Source organism: Boleophthalmus pectinirostris, unplaced genomic scaffold, assembly GCF_026225935.1.
Source record: "Boleophthalmus pectinirostris isolate CB_2022bp ecotype Guang Dong unplaced genomic scaffold, ASM2622593v1 HiC_scaffold_6, whole genome shotgun sequence".
Taxonomy (NCBI): Eukaryota; Metazoa; Chordata; class Actinopteri; order Gobiiformes; family Gobiidae; genus Boleophthalmus; species Boleophthalmus pectinirostris.
This window is the reverse complement of record NW_026571447.1, coordinates 30,059,038-30,076,493: the sequence shown is the minus strand read 5'-3', so window position 1 is coordinate 30,076,493 and position 17,456 is coordinate 30,059,038. Positions and strand designations below refer to the sequence as shown.

Genomic DNA, 17,456 nt, shown 5'->3' with positions numbered 1-17,456 from the left:
TATAAGTACAGAGCAAATCACTGTCTGTATGTAACATCTGCGTTGTAATTTGAAGTTGATGTAACTGGAAGCATAAAATATTAAATAATGCACAAGTCTGGTGTGTTCAAAAGATATAGACTGCATACGAAAAACTAAATATCTGAAGGAGCGGTGCAAGAAACACAAATGTTTTTCACATGTAGACTTACTCAAAATGGGAAGCGTAACCAAAATGTGTACTCAAGTAAGTTACACTGTCAAATATTACGCAAACAGGAGTAAAAGTATACTGTAAGTGTGAGTGCTATACCACTTCTGCTTTTAGTGTGTATGAACTATGCATGAAAACTGCCTGGCATGAGAAGCGGGGGGGCAATGCAGATGGATTTAGAGGGATTACAGTGTTCAGGGTGGGTTAGCGACCTAAGGAAGACAGAAAAGAGAGAAAGAGAGTATTGGCGGTTGGTAGTTTGCTGCGTGAAGCTGCTGGGTCCACTCCTCTCGCGACTCTTGAACTTAAAGTGCATCTCCAGAGGCAGAGGTCACTGATGCTCAACCAACCACACAGAGGACCGCGCAATGAGGAGCTAAAATATTTAAGGAATTAGTGATTTTTCTTTTTCCAATCAAGAGTGGTTGAGTAGGAATGCTGTACTTTATGGACTGCTTTTAGAATTCTTATTTTCTTCAGTAATTTTGACAGAGCATAAACATGGTAAGTGAATGTTACTTCCTAATATTCACTATGTCTTGCTGATATTACTTTCACATCAGTTTTATTATTTTCTTAGTAATCTTTTGTAAATGCATGTAAACAATTTGCACCTAGTTTTTATTTAAGCATGTTTTTTGTTTGTTTGTTTGTTTGTTTGTTTGTTTTACCCTGTTAAATACTTAAAATTATGGGGACACGGGTAGTTTCCCCCATTGATTGGCTATTATTTTCATAATTAAAGCAAAATCCACATATCTCCAAATCTGTAACACACAAATAAGTAAATAAATACATTTTTGGAGATATAAAAATTATCATCTCTAATTTAAAAATAAAATAAAATAAAATCAGACAAACTAGCAAAGAAATCACCTAACAACTATATCAGATATTTTGGTACATTTTGGAATTTATACAGTCATAAGGACATTTTAAAAATTATATATTTTTATATATTGCTCACCCCTATACTGTGTTATTGACCTTGAACATGTAATGTTGAACAAATGTAGGCAGGACTTGGATTTGAAGTGAAGTGCAGTTTCTCTAATGCCAAAAGTAAAAAGCAGAGGGACTGAAAATGTTATTATTTTCATTTTTATTATGATTTCACTTATGTTATATGTTCCATTGTATGAGAATGTAAATCTCTACTTGCCCAAAATTAAATATATATGTACAAATACAAATAAATATGCATATGGGGAATAATTACACCTCCTTCCATTTACTGTTATGTCATATAAAACCCACTACACTATATTTCTGCCATAGGCTCTGTTACCTGCTTGTCTACATGGAGATGTGATCGGTTTCCCTGGAATGTTCCTCAGTATGGCATTAAACATATCTATTTTAAATGTATTAAATTGCACATGTTTTTATTCCTCAAAGACATGCATTACTGCTGTGAGTTACTGTGTGTCTTTCTACAGATCTGCCCGGCAACTTGGTCTGATGTTGTCGCCTATTTGTCTCCATGGAGATAGATAAGTTTAATGCCATACTATGAAACACCCCAGGCAAGGCATTAACATCCTCCACAGGAATAAGAAAATAGTGGACCTGCCAGAAGAAACGTTCCATAGTTTACCTTTAACTGAGCCCAATAGTATAGGTAGCAATTTGCGAGTTTCAGATTTTATAATGTAATGATGTCAGACACCCAGATGGGGGAGCAAGATCCAGTTTTCCCTTGTGATAATGCAGTACTTTGCCATGAAATATCTAAAAGGTAAATGCACAAATGTTAAACCTAATAATTTCTCTTAGTGACTACACCCAAGAACTCACTGTAATACAAAAATCAGCATTTTAACAACATTAATTTCAGATGTCCCTCATCTGTATTAAAAATTATTAGCTCATAGCATGTTGTGAGGGCATTTAAAACCAAGTAATATTTTATACACTGTATGAGAAAGTGATGTGTTTAATGCTTTTGTGTTGCAGAGGCGGTGGTCACTGAGAGAGCATGGACAGACAGCTGCAGGAATTCACACTAGAACACACCTAACATAAACAGATTATAGCACAGTGACTAGGATTACCACAGAAGATTTTCATTTATATATGCGCTTTAGCCATCATTTCATCAAAAAGCAATATCAGCGTTACCCCAGATAATTAAAACCCGCCTGCCTGGTTTACAATGAGCAGCATGATCAGGTTTAAATGCTTAGAAGATTTATGTCCTATTAAAATACTAGTGTCAACATGTGGATAGTATAACACAGTATTTTGTGTTTTCACTTTTAACATAAGCAAAATTTAAAAAGAAAAAGTGATTATTTTACTGTTTTACTGTTTGAATATGTCAAGCAAGTATATGCAGATTAATCATTAGTTTGGTTGATTCCTATTAATACATTTCTTAAAATACATAACAAAATAGGTATCTTAGGGAGAGGCAAAACGTAAACCTAAAGAGGCTTATGTTAAATGACCTATTAAACCGTTCTTTTGTATTTAAATAAAATTTCTTATATAAAATAAGTATGCAAGCTTGATTTAAAAAGTAAAATGTTTAGTACTGGTGCGTTATATTTCATGATCTTTTCATAAATTTATTCAAAATTCTTCCAAACCTTTGCCTACATTAGATTCATTGCAGCATCATTTAAAGTCCAGTAACAAGATCATACACTACAGCTGTGTGGCCAACGGACCACAAGTCCCCTCCAATCCCACTATTTCCCCTTGGCACAACTCGGTTTCAGCCTAAATCCGCTCTTGTTCACTTTTTTACCCCCATCTGTCTGTTTTGCAGTGCCCCAATGTCTCTATCCTCCTGCTCTTCCTCCTGCTCTTCCTCCGCTCTTGCTTTAATTAATCTGACTTGACAGTATAATTTTGCCCACTGTTTTATCTGCTGTTACATCATATATAGCCCCTGCGATTCATTTAAACCTGGTAGCTCATCTGGTCCTAAACCCTCCCGAAACATCTGTCTCATACTTTTGTCTTTATCTGTGGCTCTGCTCCTCTCTCCTCCATGTAGTTTTGACCTATTCCCTCTTGTCTTGCCCCTGGGCCTTGTTTTTGTGCTGCGAGAGGTGGGTAGCCAACATAAACTTTTCTAGAGTAATTATATCCAAATTGGACATCCAATTGTTCTTCTAGAAGACTTTTCAGAGACTATATTTTTGCTCACCTAATTCTTATTATTTTAAGTAACCTGAGAAAAATTTAGGAAGTATTCAGCCACAAGAGCAACTTCTAAAAGATTTTGTACTTGCAAGAGTACAAAAAAAAATACTACCTGATTCTTCCTTTTATTATATTCTTACTGAAGTAAAGACTTTTGAAGTAATCACATTTTCAAGAGCAACTTTTTGAAACCTTTGAAAAATAAGTACTTCTAAGACTATTGTTATTACATACTTTTACTTGTATTCTTACTTCATGAAGTATTTGCCACTTTTAGTAAGTCAATAAGTGAAAAATGCTTTATGTTAACTACATGAAAATTTGTGTTTTTGTCATCATCACTCAGATATAAAAAATGTTTTTCATGTTTTTATGGTCAGTCGTTTCAAAATGCCAAATGTTACATACAAAATGGTTAAATTATATGTAATTATTCAGGCCACTACATTTTACTTCTTCTTGTGTAATATTTTAAACAATACTGTTATTTGACATCAACAATAACTATTATTTAAATAAAATTATACAAAAGGAACAGCATACACTAGTGCATAACAGACAGTAATACAGTTCTTATATATAGTAGTAGTATTAGTACATTTGTGGCTTCTCTGCTCACCTGTGTGTTGGCCATGTTGGAGCGTATGTCTCGGCGTGCCCGCTCCCTCCTCTCCCTCACCCTGACCTCTCTGGCTCTGGCTTTGTCCATCCTCGCTCTGTGCACGTCCTACTGGTGCGAGGGGACCCATAAAGTGGTGAAGCCTCTGTGCCTGTCGCCCGTCAAGATGAAGAACTGTGGACAGAACAACAGCGAGCCTTACACTACAGGTTCACAAACCTTCACATTTGGTTCGAGTTTAGTCCCGGTTAAGTCCAAATTTAGTCCTGGTTTGGTCCTGGTCTCATCCTGGTGTAGGCCATATTTAGTGTATATTCACATTTGCACAACACAAAAATTAAGACTAAACTGACTAAACCTGGAACTAAATCTGGGCTAGAACAGGACTTAACCAATACTAAACTGGACACTCTAAATTAATAGTTTAGGCAGTTTTGATGTGCTATATGCAAGTGTCTTCACATTTTCTTACTAGATATAATTACCTACATGTTGGGGTGTAGGTAGTTTGAAACCTGTTTCAGACCTTGTTTAGTCCAGAATTAGTCTTAGTTTTGTCCTGGTGACACTTCCCTTTTCTCAGTCGGACTCACTGCAAATTTTTCAAGACTTAAACCCACCCATGCTTCTGTTACAGTGGTAGTTTGTGCATTGTTTTGTCTCCTGTAATTGCATTAAAATTGTAATTGTAAATTGAAAATGGAGCCCAGTTTAGTCTTGATGTAGACTGTGGTTTGGTTCTGTTCTGGTCCTGGTCTAATCCTCAGTGAGATTTAGCTATATTCACAGTTCAGTTTTAATTTCTAATTTTGGTGCTGGTGTGAATGCACTCTAAAAAAAATCATCTCCACTGTGGCCGAACTACCAGATTGTTTTTGTAAAAGACAACTTGCTCTGACCTGACTCTGATCTACAAAGTTAAATTAATAAAATACAATGGAACACCCAAAGGTGATGGATTTTGGCCTTGTTTTATAATGCCAAATAACAAAAAAAAAAGTAATAATCTCTGGGATGATCTGATTTTTGGGTCATAAAAACTCAATGTCCCAAGTGTAACAACTCTTTAATCTCTTTTTGCTCGTACCTTTCCCAAATTGTGAACTCAATTAAGGTTTGGGATTAGAGCAGGAGGTGAGGGCAGCTCCAGCCTATGCACAATTCTGCTCAGATTCTACAATGTGCTGATTAAAAAGACCATTTCATATTGATTACATGCATATTTGCAAAGATATAATATTTTGTTATGAATTGTTATTCGCTATGGCAACGCTCATCATGTTTTATCATTCTGAAACCCATGAATAGGATGAAATATCATCTGAATCACAACAACACAGGTTAAAGATGCTGAACTTGATTTTTACGGTTTTAAAAATGTTAAAAAAACAAAACAAAACAAAAAAAACGTATTTAGACCTCTAGAGCTGCTTATACAGTACAAGCCTTTAAATAGTTGCAAAGGGTTTTATCAAGTGCTTCAGTGTCCTAATGAATAATATGAATGAGCCGCTGAGTAAATTCATTCTTATATCTTACGAGAGGCATGTTAAGATTATTTTGTGTTTTTTACCACACAGAGAGTCCAACCCAGAACCCCTACAACCGCACCCTGTCCCCGGCCCGGAAGGAGGAGCTGGCCCGGATCAAGCAGAGGCAGCTGGCCAACGCCGTGAGCTACATCTGGGAGACTGGAGAGGACAAGTACGCCTTCAGATACTTCCACACGGGCTTCTGGGAGAGCTGCGAGAAACTCAATGATGGTGAGGACATAAACAGTTACTACAAGATGACTGGGTTGCACTTTATAATAAATACACCTTAATTAGCCTCAAAGCATGAAGGAAGACTTAATTCGTAATGGACAAATTGTTTATTACTACTTAATTAAGAATAATTAAGGATTAGAAACTATTTAAAGTACCCAATTTTTTACCATGTATTTGAGCAAAATTGATCTTGCTCCAGTACAGACATAAGCAGCTTTAGAGGTTAAAAAATAAGTCTGTTGTGTGCAGTTTGCATTTAATTATTAAGTGGTTTATTGTTTAATAATCAGGAAGTGCGCGTTAGCATGTGCTGCTCTGATCTCTGAAAGTGCTTATATTCCTTGTGGTCAATAATTAGGATGCTTGGAATGCTTAAGGAATAACTTTGGACCACTGTGATATGTTTAAAATGAACAGTATTAAATATTATTAAACTATTAAAATGAGCAATAGTTCTGATTTTTTAATACAACATATTTAATTACTATAATAATTATTTCATTATTTCATTATGAATTAAGTCTTTCTTTATGCTATTTAGAGCTAAGAAGAGTAGTATTTATACAAAAAAATATTAAACAAATAACTGAAATGAATTAATTATGTGTTTTTTGTTGACAGGAGAAAAATGTCGCAGTTTTATAGATTTAACTCCCGGAGATACACAAGGTGAGACACGCTCATAATAATATTGCATTGTGAGTGAAGTGTCTTGCCTTAGGGCACAAAGACAGTTTGCATTAGAGCCACTGTTGCCCCACTGTGGGCCCTGATATTCCCAGTGATCTCTCATCCAAACCAGGCCTAACCCTGAATAATGTATGAAATTGTAAAGTGGCTTTGGGTGTCTGGAAAAGCACTATATATAAAACTGGTATTATTATTATAACACATGTTTGTGGTTTGGTTCAGGTGTGCTGTGGCTGTCTGTGGTCTCGGAGTTCACCTACATCGGCCTTTTGGGAATGGGTTTCTTACTGATGTGGCTGGAAGTCCTGTGCTCTCATAAAGAAATGCACTCACTCAAAATAAATGCATTTGCTGCAATTTGTACAGTGTTGTCAGGTGAGCTAATGGAAATGTCAATATTTTAAAGGTTCAGTATGTAACCTTTCTGATGTGAAGTATGCCACCAGCTTGTCTTTATGGATATCTTATTACAGTACTTCACCAAGCCAAATGAGGGACTGCATCGGCTTTACCTGGAATGTTCCACAGTATGGCATTTAATTTAGCTATCACAAAAGAGATAAGCAGGTGACGCCACCAACAATTTACAGGTTATATTTGTGGAAAAGCAATTCCACTCAGTAAGAATTAAGTTTGAGTATTGTTTAAAGTAAGTCTAATGCCATACTGTGGAATATTAGCTAGGCCGGTGCCACCCAGTGCCTCTTCTCAATTTCATTTCTCTCCAGCGACCAGGTTAGCAATACACTAGACACCGGAAATACCCTGGAAGTGCAAGTCTGGGCACCAGTCAATCAGCGAAGAGCCATACAGTCTGTGTTGGCAACGATTCCAGAGATCGAGGATTTAAAGCCAGAACAAACAGAATGTTTGGTGAATATTATCAAGGGGAAAGACGTTATTGCCCTTCTTCCTACGGGATTTGGGAAAAGCTTAATATACCAGTTAGCCCCGTTAGCAGCGCATTACAAACGTCACAACCAAATAGCAGCGATTGGTTAAATAAAAAAGTACCCGCCTACAGTCGAGCGAACAAATCCTAATGCTGCGAGGTCAGACGGTTTCCACGAAGTGAAACCGACTAATGACTCAGGCTAGTGGAATATGCCAGAGTAAAGCAACAATTTCTCCATGGAAACCAACAGGTGGCATTACCTCTCACCAGAACAGTTACAAAGTGCCTCTTAAAGTAACTATTGTGATATTCAGATGGCTCCTTCTTATGTGGTGCTCTGCAGGTCTCCTGGGGATGGTGGCTCATATGATGTACACCACAGTGTTTCAGATGACCGTCATTGTGGGACCTAAAGACTGGAGACCTCAGTCTTGGGACTACGGCTGGTCCTTTGCGTAGGTGACTAATACAGTTTTACCCAGTACAGGGCTGCACAATTACATGATTTGAATCATCACAGATTTTTTCCATTCAAATTGAGCAGCCCTATTCCTCAGTATCATGCATTGTCCTCCATCCACACCTCCCTGTCCTCTTGTTACAGCCTGGCCTGGGTGTCCTTCAGCTGCTGCATGGGCGCGGCTGTGGTCACTCTGAACTCCTACACCAAAACCATCATCGAAATGCGCCGCCGACAGAGACTTCGCTTGGAGGAGGCCCGATCTGCAGCGCGTGCCCCGGCCTACGACGAAGTGGTGCCAGGGGGCGGGCTCTACTCTGTCAGTGGCCTCTTACAGTGCCCGGATGGGATGATGGACGTGGCCTGGGCGCCCAATGGGAATGCGGTGGGAGTGGAAAATGGTGATGTCCCTACGCTGGTCTTAGTGGGAGGATGTGGACCTGAAGGCTGTGAGGACTGTGAGAGAGAGATGGACGAAATGGAAGGTGCAATGGAGCGAATTGACTCTCCCTGTTAATAATATAATAACTAATATGAAGACTCTGCTGCTGGACTAATGCAAACTTTTTACGGTTTTAAATGAATGTTCGCAACAAACTGGTCCTCAAAATATTTCAGTATCAAATGTAAAGCCTATGCATGTACCACAGAGACTGGACATGAAGTACATGTGTTATCTGGGTATTTCTCAGTGCCTCGTGGTGGAGAAGTGGAACATATACAAGTATGATCCTGTTTTGTAACAGTGAATGTATAGACACCATTTTGAGTATTTCTGGATATTTTGGAAAGCTAATTTCAATGGAGATACGTCACAATTAATTGGAAAAGAAGACATGGTTTTTATTTCATATAGACAGTGCTAAGAGAAATTCCATTTCTTGCACTAGAAGGGAATGGCCAAGACTATCACGGTGTCTTGAGGGTTTATCTCACCGAGTGCTGGGTCCTGTACTGACGGCTACTAAACTTATCCTAGATAGATAAATAAATATTTTATTGATCCCGAAGGAAATTCAGTTAAGTTTTCCTGCGTTAGAACTCCAGTATCATGTCTTTTTCACTTCAACTCTCAGGGTACTACAAATACAACAAACAGATAGGTCAAATAATTACAAATATTAGCCACAAGCAGGCCAAAACCTGTGCATTTGTCAGTAATAGTATATCATAGTATTCTAACACTAAATGATGATGATCGTGATTTTAAACTAAAAAAATTGCAACTTTGTGCTATTTATTTAACATTGAATGCAAAATTATACTGTATATTGCAGGATTTTTTAAAAACAATCTTCATTTCTGTGTTGCCGTTAGAGCACATTGTCTTTGTCATGTCACAGATGTCACACAATACCGTGTTTGCATGACTTCCATAGACACTTTGTATGTCTGAAAGTGTACAATAAACGCACAGTGCACATGCTCCAGAGTCATGGAGATGGTAAGATTACAGAGATTTGAAAAGTCTGCACGCTGATGTCGAACAGAAGATTATGTGTAATCCTGAGTTGGACTGAAGAAGACGTAGACTGGGTGAAGATGAAGGGGATACCGAGGGGCAGAGGGTGAGCGGCCAAAACCAAAGGTTGTAAAAAAAAATAAAATACAAATTTAGGAAAAGCAACAAATGCAGTTTACATACACTGCTCAAAAAAGTAAGGAAACAATTGAAAACAAATCAGATCTCAATGTGAAAAATATGATGGGTATCTATACAAATATGGACAGGGCAGGGTCTTACGAACAAAAGGATGCTACCTCTTTTAATGGAAATAGCATTGTCAGTATACAGATGGCTTAATGTGTGGCCATACCGGCTTGTCAAAGCCTGATCCCGTCAGATCTCAGAAGCTCAGCAGAGCCGGGCCTGGGTAGTACTTGAATGGGAGACCGCTGGGAATTCCAGGTGTCACAGTGGGGCGTCAGTGGCAAAAACTGTCATTGTGTCCTTAGGCAAGACACTTCACCCACATTGCCTAGTATGAAAGTGGTGTGTGCGTGAATGATGGCAGTGGTCGGAGGGGCCTATGGTGCAGTTTGGCAGCCTTGCTTCCATCAGTCTGCTCCAGGGCAGCTGTGGCTACAGGAGTAGCTTACCACCATTGAGTGTGGAGTGAATGAATAATGAACTGTAAAGTGCTTTGGGTATCTTGAAAGGCGCTATATAAATGCAATGATTAATTAATAAATTTTATAGACACCATGAAAATCAAAGTAAATAATGATATGGCAGGTTAGTCCATTTTGACAAAATTTAATTTCTGTGACTCAAAATGCTTCTCAATATCTTGTGTGCCCCCCACATGCTTGTAAACATGTTTGACAATGTTGTGACATGCTCCTAATGAGATCTGTGTAAAGGCATCACTGAGTTCCTGGAGTAACCTGCCGGCGTCTGATGGACCAAAACATAATGTCCCAATGGTGTTCTGTTGGGTTTAAGTCAGGTGATCATGAGGAGCATTCAAATTCAAATCTCCAGGTTCTCCAGTACTCTTGCCACATGAGGCCAGGTATTGTCGTACATCAGGAGGAACCCAGGACTTACTGCACCAGCATTGCGTCTGACAGTGGGTTCAAGGATTTCATACCTAATGGCAGTCTGACTGCTGTTTTCTTGCAGATAAAAGTCTGTGCATCCCTCCATGGAGATGCCTCTCCAGACCATCACTGACCCACCAGCAAACCGCTCATGCTGAAAGAGGTTGCAGACAGCAGAGCATTCTCGTTGTCTTCTCCAAACTCTCTCATAGATGCTCAGGTTGAACCTGCTCTCATATGTGAAATGCACAGGGCACCAGTCAATTCTGGTGTTGTTTAGCAAATACCAGTGGAGCTCCATGGTGCTGGATGGTGAGCACCAGGCCCACTACAGAACGTGGTGTCCTCAAGCCATCCTCATGACGTCTGATTCTGAATGTTTGGGTAGAGGCATTCACACCAGTGTCCTGCTGGAGCTCATTCTGTAGGGCATAGGCAGTACTCAACCTGTTCCTCCTTGCACAAAGGAGCAGATATGGGTCCTGGTGATGGGTTGAGGACCTTCTATGGCCTGGTCCAGATCTTCTAGAGTAACTGCCTGTCTCCTGAAATCTCCTCCATGTTCTGGAGATTGTGCTGGGAGACACATTAAATCTCCCTGCAACAGCACATCCGGATGTGTCATCCTGGAGAAGTTGGATAATCTGTGCAATTTCTGTAGGGTTAAGGAATGGTCTCAAACTCCCAGTAGTGATAATCACTCTAGCCAAAACAACACTATTGGAAAACCTGCCTAAATAGACCAAAAGTGAGAAAATTGAAATGATCTCCACATGCAAAACCAGTCCTGTTTTAGGGGTTGTCTCATTGTTGCCACTAGTACACCTGTTATTCATTTCCCTTAAAAGAGGTGGCATCTTTTTGTTCCTAAGACATTGACTTTTTTTTCTTAGTGTTTAATGTGATGTTTTCTTGCTAAGTTCAGAATAATGGCACTCTGTAATTTGCATACAGAGGAATGTCATTGTGGTCTCCATGACCCTCCACTGCATCTGGAGCTGGATGCAATCGTAAGTAAGTAAGTAACACTTAAAGCTTTTGTGATTTTCTATTAGTGATTATTTCAGTTCTGACTAAACAGAACTTAAAGTAACTGTGCACCATGTAGCTTTTCTGGTGAAGACCTGCCATCTACTTGTCTCCTTGGAGATGTTATTAATTTGCCATGACTGTTCCAGAGAATGGCATTAAACGTATCTATGTCCATAAGGACAAGCAGGTGAAGCAATCAGGCCATGTCACTGCAGAGGAGATCCCACTCACAGTAAGAATGTTTATTTCTTTTTGGCAATAAAAACACTGAATTTAACAGATTTAATGATTTAAAATCATACTGTGAAGCTTCAAGGCAAATCTTTAACACCTCCAGGGAGACAAAATCAACATAAAAGTTACACAGCACACTTTTAAGAGCAGATCAGTAAGAATTTCAAAAGACAAGATGCATTTTAATTGAAAGAAAGGCTTTATTTAAGTTTGTTACATTTCTCAGCAGTGGTGAAATTACAGAACAAATAGAACCGTTTTAATTATCAATAATTATAATGAGGTATTTGCATTCACTAAGATAGTATTACTTTCAATAGTATTAAAAACCAGTACCAAGCTAAACAACAGACACCATTGCATGACCAGAAAACACTGCAACAATTATTTACAAATTATATTTTGTAATTTTGCCTATAAATGCCAGTAACACAATTCTGTATAATGTTTTTGTATCAAATTATTATTCATTATCACCTTTTTTGACTCATGAACTAGGCCTCTATTTCAAATATTTAACAAACTCAGTACAATTGTTGAAAAAGGACATGAAATTGAGGGTTTATTTACATGAAGTGGGCTGAGGGAAACAAGGGAAAAAAATCCATAGCAGAAAGTCTTCTATTCTTTGACTGGTTCGTAGTGGATGAGACGCATCGCATTTTCATTTTCAATTACTCCTTTGATGAACTCTCCTTCAGCCAGACGCTCTGGAAAAAAGCACAGCATGGAACATTTTTACTGGGGGGTTTCCACAACATATAGACAACAACAGATAGTAATAAAAGGCCGTAATTATATTGTAATTCTGTTCTATAAATATGCTGTTTAATTGCCAGATTGCAGATTTGTTGACCTGGTTTATGGTTAATATCTCTGTAATTACTGGGCCTATCCACATGAAACGAAAATTTCCACAAATTTTAATCATTTCTCTGTATGAATAAACAAATGTGATTTTTTTCTCCACAATAGCTTTAGAAAGTGGCACCATTATTCAACCAAAAAGATGTTATCAGTTGAATATACTTAAAGTCATATGATTAATATGGCTAGTTTGTGAAGCAAATACCTATTAAATAATAATGTTTTAGGATATTACTTCCAAAAACAGTGAGTCTCCCGTAGAGATTCATAGGCCCCTGCCCTCTATCATCAAATTCTAAAACTTGAACACAACGCATACCCTATAGTCTTAAAGAAGGATGTGTAAGACTTAATAATACTAAGATATCCTGTCTTATCTGCCTGTATTATACTCAAACATGCAATCCAAGTCACCTAAGGTCCTCCTATGCAGAACATTGTAAAGAACTGCAAAGCCTGCGTGACATAACAGATAGTGAACACCGGGTGGTATTGTATTGTTGCTAAGCCTCAGATCTGATACTAACATATTAATCTACAGGATGGACCAACAGATGCTGCAGAGGTACCACCAGTGGCTTACATTTCACTTATCTTCATTTAATATAAATCAGAAGAAAACAAGAACAAAGCAATCTGTCAGAAGCACGTGGATATACAGTACAAGTACACTGCAAATACTCTGGAACATTCTGCAAAGCAATCATTTCTCCTGGCAGAAAAGCAGAAGGTGGAATCGTTTAACCCATTTAGACATTTCTGACTAAAATAATATAACAGTTTACTTTACACTATTAATGTGCTTCCAATTCCTGTTGTAGGAAACATTTTGAGGACTTTTCATGATTCAAAAGATTCTGAATCTGCCTACAGGGAAAGACCTACACACATTCAAGTGCAATTTCATAACCAGACTAGCAGACAATTGAACATAATATTCATATTTTCAGGCAGGTTCTGTATAACTTTATGGGAGATAACCTGTTTTTGGAAAGGAGTAATGCCCAGAGATGCCAGCTGATTTCCCTTCAGATGAATGTTAAACTAATGGTAGAAGTATGTCACCTGAACACAACTCTAATATGTGACTCACTTATACAGCTATGTTATAACTGCGATTAAAATTTTGTCTTATGAAACAAATTGAAATTACTTTCAATATTAATTTCTTGAAACTAAACCATACAGAGTTTTAGTCACTGCCATTTTACACAAAAAACAGTCAAATTTCTGCCTTGTAAGTCTGAATTCTTCATCACACCACATGCTTTTACTGACAGAGAATCCTCTGTCAGTAAAAGCTGTGGACCTCTCAATTAAAAATCTATGACAATTACAAATGCCTGACTCTTGATCTTGACTAAAACTAGGATCATTTCCCAGCCCTACCCTCTTCTTACCATTGTCCTTCTTTTCAAAGAAAGCCCAGAGCTTGTTAGCCCTCTTTTCTGGTGTGTTCTCATCCTCGGGTAGCTTACTCTGCTCTTCCTTCGGGATAAGCTTAAAGATGGCCTGTGATGGGATTGAGCACAACATAAGTCAACATTATATACAATATCATTCATTTACATACAGCCACAGTGGTCTTAATCATCAAGTAATCAGAAATATTATATTATTAGTATGTATTTTAGGGTGTCCTAGTTTGGCCCTGGTTCAGACCTGGTTTGATCTTGCTTTAGTCCTCATATAGAGCCAGTTTTCTAGACTTTTCTAGTCTTTAGTCTAGTCTAGTCCTGGTTTAGTCCTGGTGTAAAGGTTTAGTTCTTGGCTTAGTCTCAGTTTTGATGTGGTGTGTATATAAATGTGATCACACCTTTTGTTTATCTTTGCTTAACTTGATTTTATTAATTACAAGTACTGAAATTATCCTACAATATGTAATTATTAATAAATATTCACACCAAAGCAACAGGTTACAGCTTTTTGAATGTAACTGTATAAAATAAATAATGTGTATGCATGTGTATACGGGAGAAGGATTCACAGTAAGTGTAAATGACTGAGCATTTCAGGTTAAAGTGCATCCCACTTTAGAGGCACATTTAAGTCACCTAGATTAACATGGATTACAGCCAAGACTCAGGCTCCGGGCCAAACACCCAGATCCCAGCCTCTCCTCTGGCCCTGTTGGGGTCAGGATTCTGCTCACATTAGGAGCTGGATTGAAATAAACTATATACTGGTGTGTGCAATGGCTCTGTTAGGAATAAAAGTAAACAAATAATGATAAAATACAAAATAAAACTAATTATGTGCATAGTTCCACAGTTGTTCCAAAGTCTTAGAACTGTTGGGTCAAGCGATGGTGAAATGAAGACAAATTTCTCTATGATAGACAATACATTTAAAGTTAATTCATTTTAGGCCCAGTTCACATCAGTTTTGGTTGGGTCCTGATTTTAACGCCCAGTCAAGATCTGTTTGGTCCTCTTCTAGTCTTGGTTTAGTCCTAGTTTTGATGTGGTTTATGTGGAAGTTAAATACACATCCGGATAAATGGCTAAAACAGGATTATTGTTCTATTTTCAAAGCTTTAATTAATCTTTTCATATTATATCACTTTCAAGTATATTGTATTTGTTGTAGAATTATTGTTTAGATGTTTACACTTTCTACTTTTAAACATACTTCCTCTCAAAATGTAGCTATTTTATGGTGTTGTCGTAAACATGGCGCATATGGACTTAAGCCAGTTGGCGAGGAATCAAATCCTATTACAATGCCAGCTGGATTCTCTGCTGATCTGTCTAAACCTCTTACAATTCTATATCATTTGCCTTAAACAGAAGAAATTAAAGGTTGGTACAAGAGTTTGAGTAAGGAGAAACATACATTTAATTAATCCTAACAAATTAGAGTTAGGATTAAACCAGGATATTAAGTACACTTTATTAGCAGGCTGGACCCGAGTAGCCTGGAATAGGAAAAGACATGTCTGTTCTCATATGTAATACTCGTTTGTCTCTCAAACTGTTGGCGAATTTGTACTCTTGGCAAGGAAAAGCACTACAGACTTAGCTTAATTTACTTAATTTACTTAACTACAAACAATAAGGCCTTTTCAATCCTTCTGTCTTGGAGAATCTCACAAAAAGACACTGAGGATGCATTCACACTAACATTACGTCAAAACTAAACTGAGACTAAACCTGGAACTAAACCTGAACTAGATCAGGCCTAAACCAGTACTAGAACCAAGGATCAAACCAAATCTGTATCAGAATTAGACTGGGTTCAAACCAGGACCAAACAAATACAAAAATATGAAGCAGCCTAAGAGGAAACTGGAAGTCGAGATTAGTTTTTGACCCCAACACAACATGATTAAGAAAATAGAAGAAATGTATGTATCTTATCAGTGAATTAAAAGTCAGAAAAGCATATTTGCAATAATTTTCTCTACTTTATGTATTTACCTGGCAGATTTCCGTGACTTCAGTCTTGTTGATGTATCCATTTTTGTCTACATCGAACAGAGAGAAGGCCCACTCCAGTTTGCGCGTGGTCTTCCCGGTGGAGGTCATGTGCAAAGCGATGATGTACTCTTTGAAATCCAAGGTTCCATCATCGTTGGTGTCGAAAGAACGGAAAACGTGCCGGGCATAGCTTTTGGCGTCGCTCTCAGGGAAAAAACGTGAGTAGATTTGTTCAAACTCTTCCGGCGTAATGCGGCCTGACGGACATTGCTTCTGGAAGTTTTCGTACCACTGGCAGATTTCATTTTCAGTGAATTTGGTGGTGAGCTTCAAGTCCTCCAGGATCTCCTTTGATAGTGCGCTACTTGTGCTATTTCCCATTGTTGTTTATTTATATTTCTCAATGAGATTTGTATTAGTTCCAGCAAAACTCAAGGATTTGCCCACTTGAGGTTTTCTTCCTGTAATTTGGCCCTCCTTAGCCACGAGATCCTGTTTGTCACTTTGTACCTTGCAATTATAATCTTGTAATCCTACATACAAAATAAAAGAAGAAAAGATTCTATTTAGACTTCAACACACATAAATTTGCTTTACAGGTCTCAAAAATGTGGATTCAGTTGTAGTGGTAACTTACCTGTGCAATATGTAGGCTGAAAATGGCTGTGCATCAAGTGTCTTCCTCAACAAGACAAGACAGTAAGTATAAGCTGCCCAACCAACCATCAACAACGGGGTTAATTCTGTTAATACGGGATTTAAGGTGGCTGAGCTTTGACTTAAATATTCACCTAGACAATTTTACCAATCAGACCCCTGTATACTGTACATTTACATTCACCATACAATGTAGTGAAGAGCAAGGACACACTTATATAATCAATTTCAGGTAGTTTTAGGATTTGTCTCCAATGTAAGTCTATGTCAGTGTTTCTAAAACTGTGGTACAGGCTTTCACTGGTGTTACATTGGGTCATTGGAGTATTTCTTTCTTTCTTCTTATTTAGTATAAATCCTACTGCCTCAAATCAGAACCATCAATTGAAAATGGATGAAAGCAGTAGCAATCTGTTTTAATTAAAACATGTAAAAACAGATGACTACCGCAGAAAGCTTCTGTTATTTAGAAATCTATTCATGGTTTTGTCAGTCTTGAGATCTATCATTATTTAGAACTACCATAATCATAGCTCACTGTAGGTACTCAGAAAGCATTATTATTATCTTAGGTGGTACTTCATGTGAAACGTTTGAGTCCCACTGCTCTATTTAATTATTAATAATCTTATTTACTGTATTTTTTTAAATATTGCTTTGACCTTAATGCATTGCAAGTATAACAGTGCAAGAATACGATTGACAATTTGACCATGTGACCAATGGCCACAACATCATCAACATAACTAATTTGATATGTCTATTTCCTCACTTGACCCCAGCAGTGCGTTAGGCAGTAGCGGCCTTCCAATAGGTTTAGTGACCAGCGACTGCTAATTTTAGACCACCACCTGCTCAGGCTTGTCGACCCACCCAAAGCGACCTACAAACGTACCCACCTATCCCCTCTCTCAACCTTGTATT

The 17,456-nt window shown here is 37.9% G+C and overlaps 2 protein-coding genes and 1 pseudogene across 2 annotated transcripts; 2 read left to right on the top strand and 1 right to left on the bottom strand.

The window, feature by feature from the left end:
• Nucleotides 1–3,978: 3,978 nt before the first annotated feature.
• Nucleotides 3,979–8,296, top strand: si:ch211-149k23.9 (germ cell-specific gene 1-like protein). The gene is made up of 6 exons (XM_020928077.1): nt 3,979–4,174; nt 5,546–5,728; nt 6,356–6,403; nt 6,647–6,799; nt 7,663–7,774; nt 7,924–8,296. The coding sequence occupies exons 1-6, from the start codon at nt 3,979–3,981 to the stop codon at nt 8,294–8,296; spliced, it is 1,065 nt and encodes a 354-aa protein (XP_020783736.1).
• Nucleotides 8,297–9,582: 1,286 nt separating this feature from the next.
• On the top strand, nt 9,583–9,700 carry LOC129411961 (5S ribosomal RNA; annotated as a pseudogene).
• Nucleotides 9,701–12,210: 2,510 nt separating this feature from the next.
• Nucleotides 12,211–16,256, bottom strand: rcvrn2 (recoverin 2). The gene is made up of 3 exons (XM_020928040.1): nt 15,876–16,256; nt 13,857–13,968; nt 12,211–12,299 (listed from the first exon to the last, which is right to left on the bottom strand). Exons 1-3 carry the CDS (start codon nt 16,254–16,256, stop codon nt 12,211–12,213), a joined length of 582 nt encoding a protein of 193 aa, XP_020783699.1.
• Nucleotides 16,257–17,456: the final 1,200 nt, after the last annotated feature.

What these genes read in the sequence shown, in the direction of transcription:
- si:ch211-149k23.9 (XM_020928077.1), top strand. Translation starts at nt 3,979, where the DNA reads ATGTTGGAGCGTATGTCTCGGCGTGCCCGCTCCCTCCTCTCCCTCACC. An exon ending in AATTTGTACAGTGTTGTCAG is followed by an intron (nt 6,800 to 7,662) that starts GTGAGCTAATGG and finishes GGTGCTCTGCAG; the next exon opens with GTCTCCTGGGGATGGTGGCT. An exon ending in GACTACGGCTGGTCCTTTGC is followed by an intron (nt 7,775 to 7,923) that starts GTAGGTGACTAA and finishes CTCTTGTTACAG; the next exon opens with CCTGGCCTGGGTGTCCTTCA.
- rcvrn2 (XM_020928040.1), bottom strand. Translation starts at nt 16,256, where the DNA reads ATGGGAAATAGCACAAGTAGCGCACTATCAAAGGAGATCCTGGAGGAC. An exon ending in AAGTCACGGAAATCTGCCAG is followed by an intron (nt 13,969 to 15,875) that starts GTAAATACATAA and finishes ATCCCATCACAG; the next exon opens with GCCATCTTTAAGCTTATCCC. An exon ending in CTTTGAAAAGAAGGACAATG is followed by an intron (nt 12,300 to 13,856) that starts GTAAGAAGAGGG and finishes GCTTTTTTCCAG; the next exon opens with AGCGTCTGGCTGAAGGAGAG.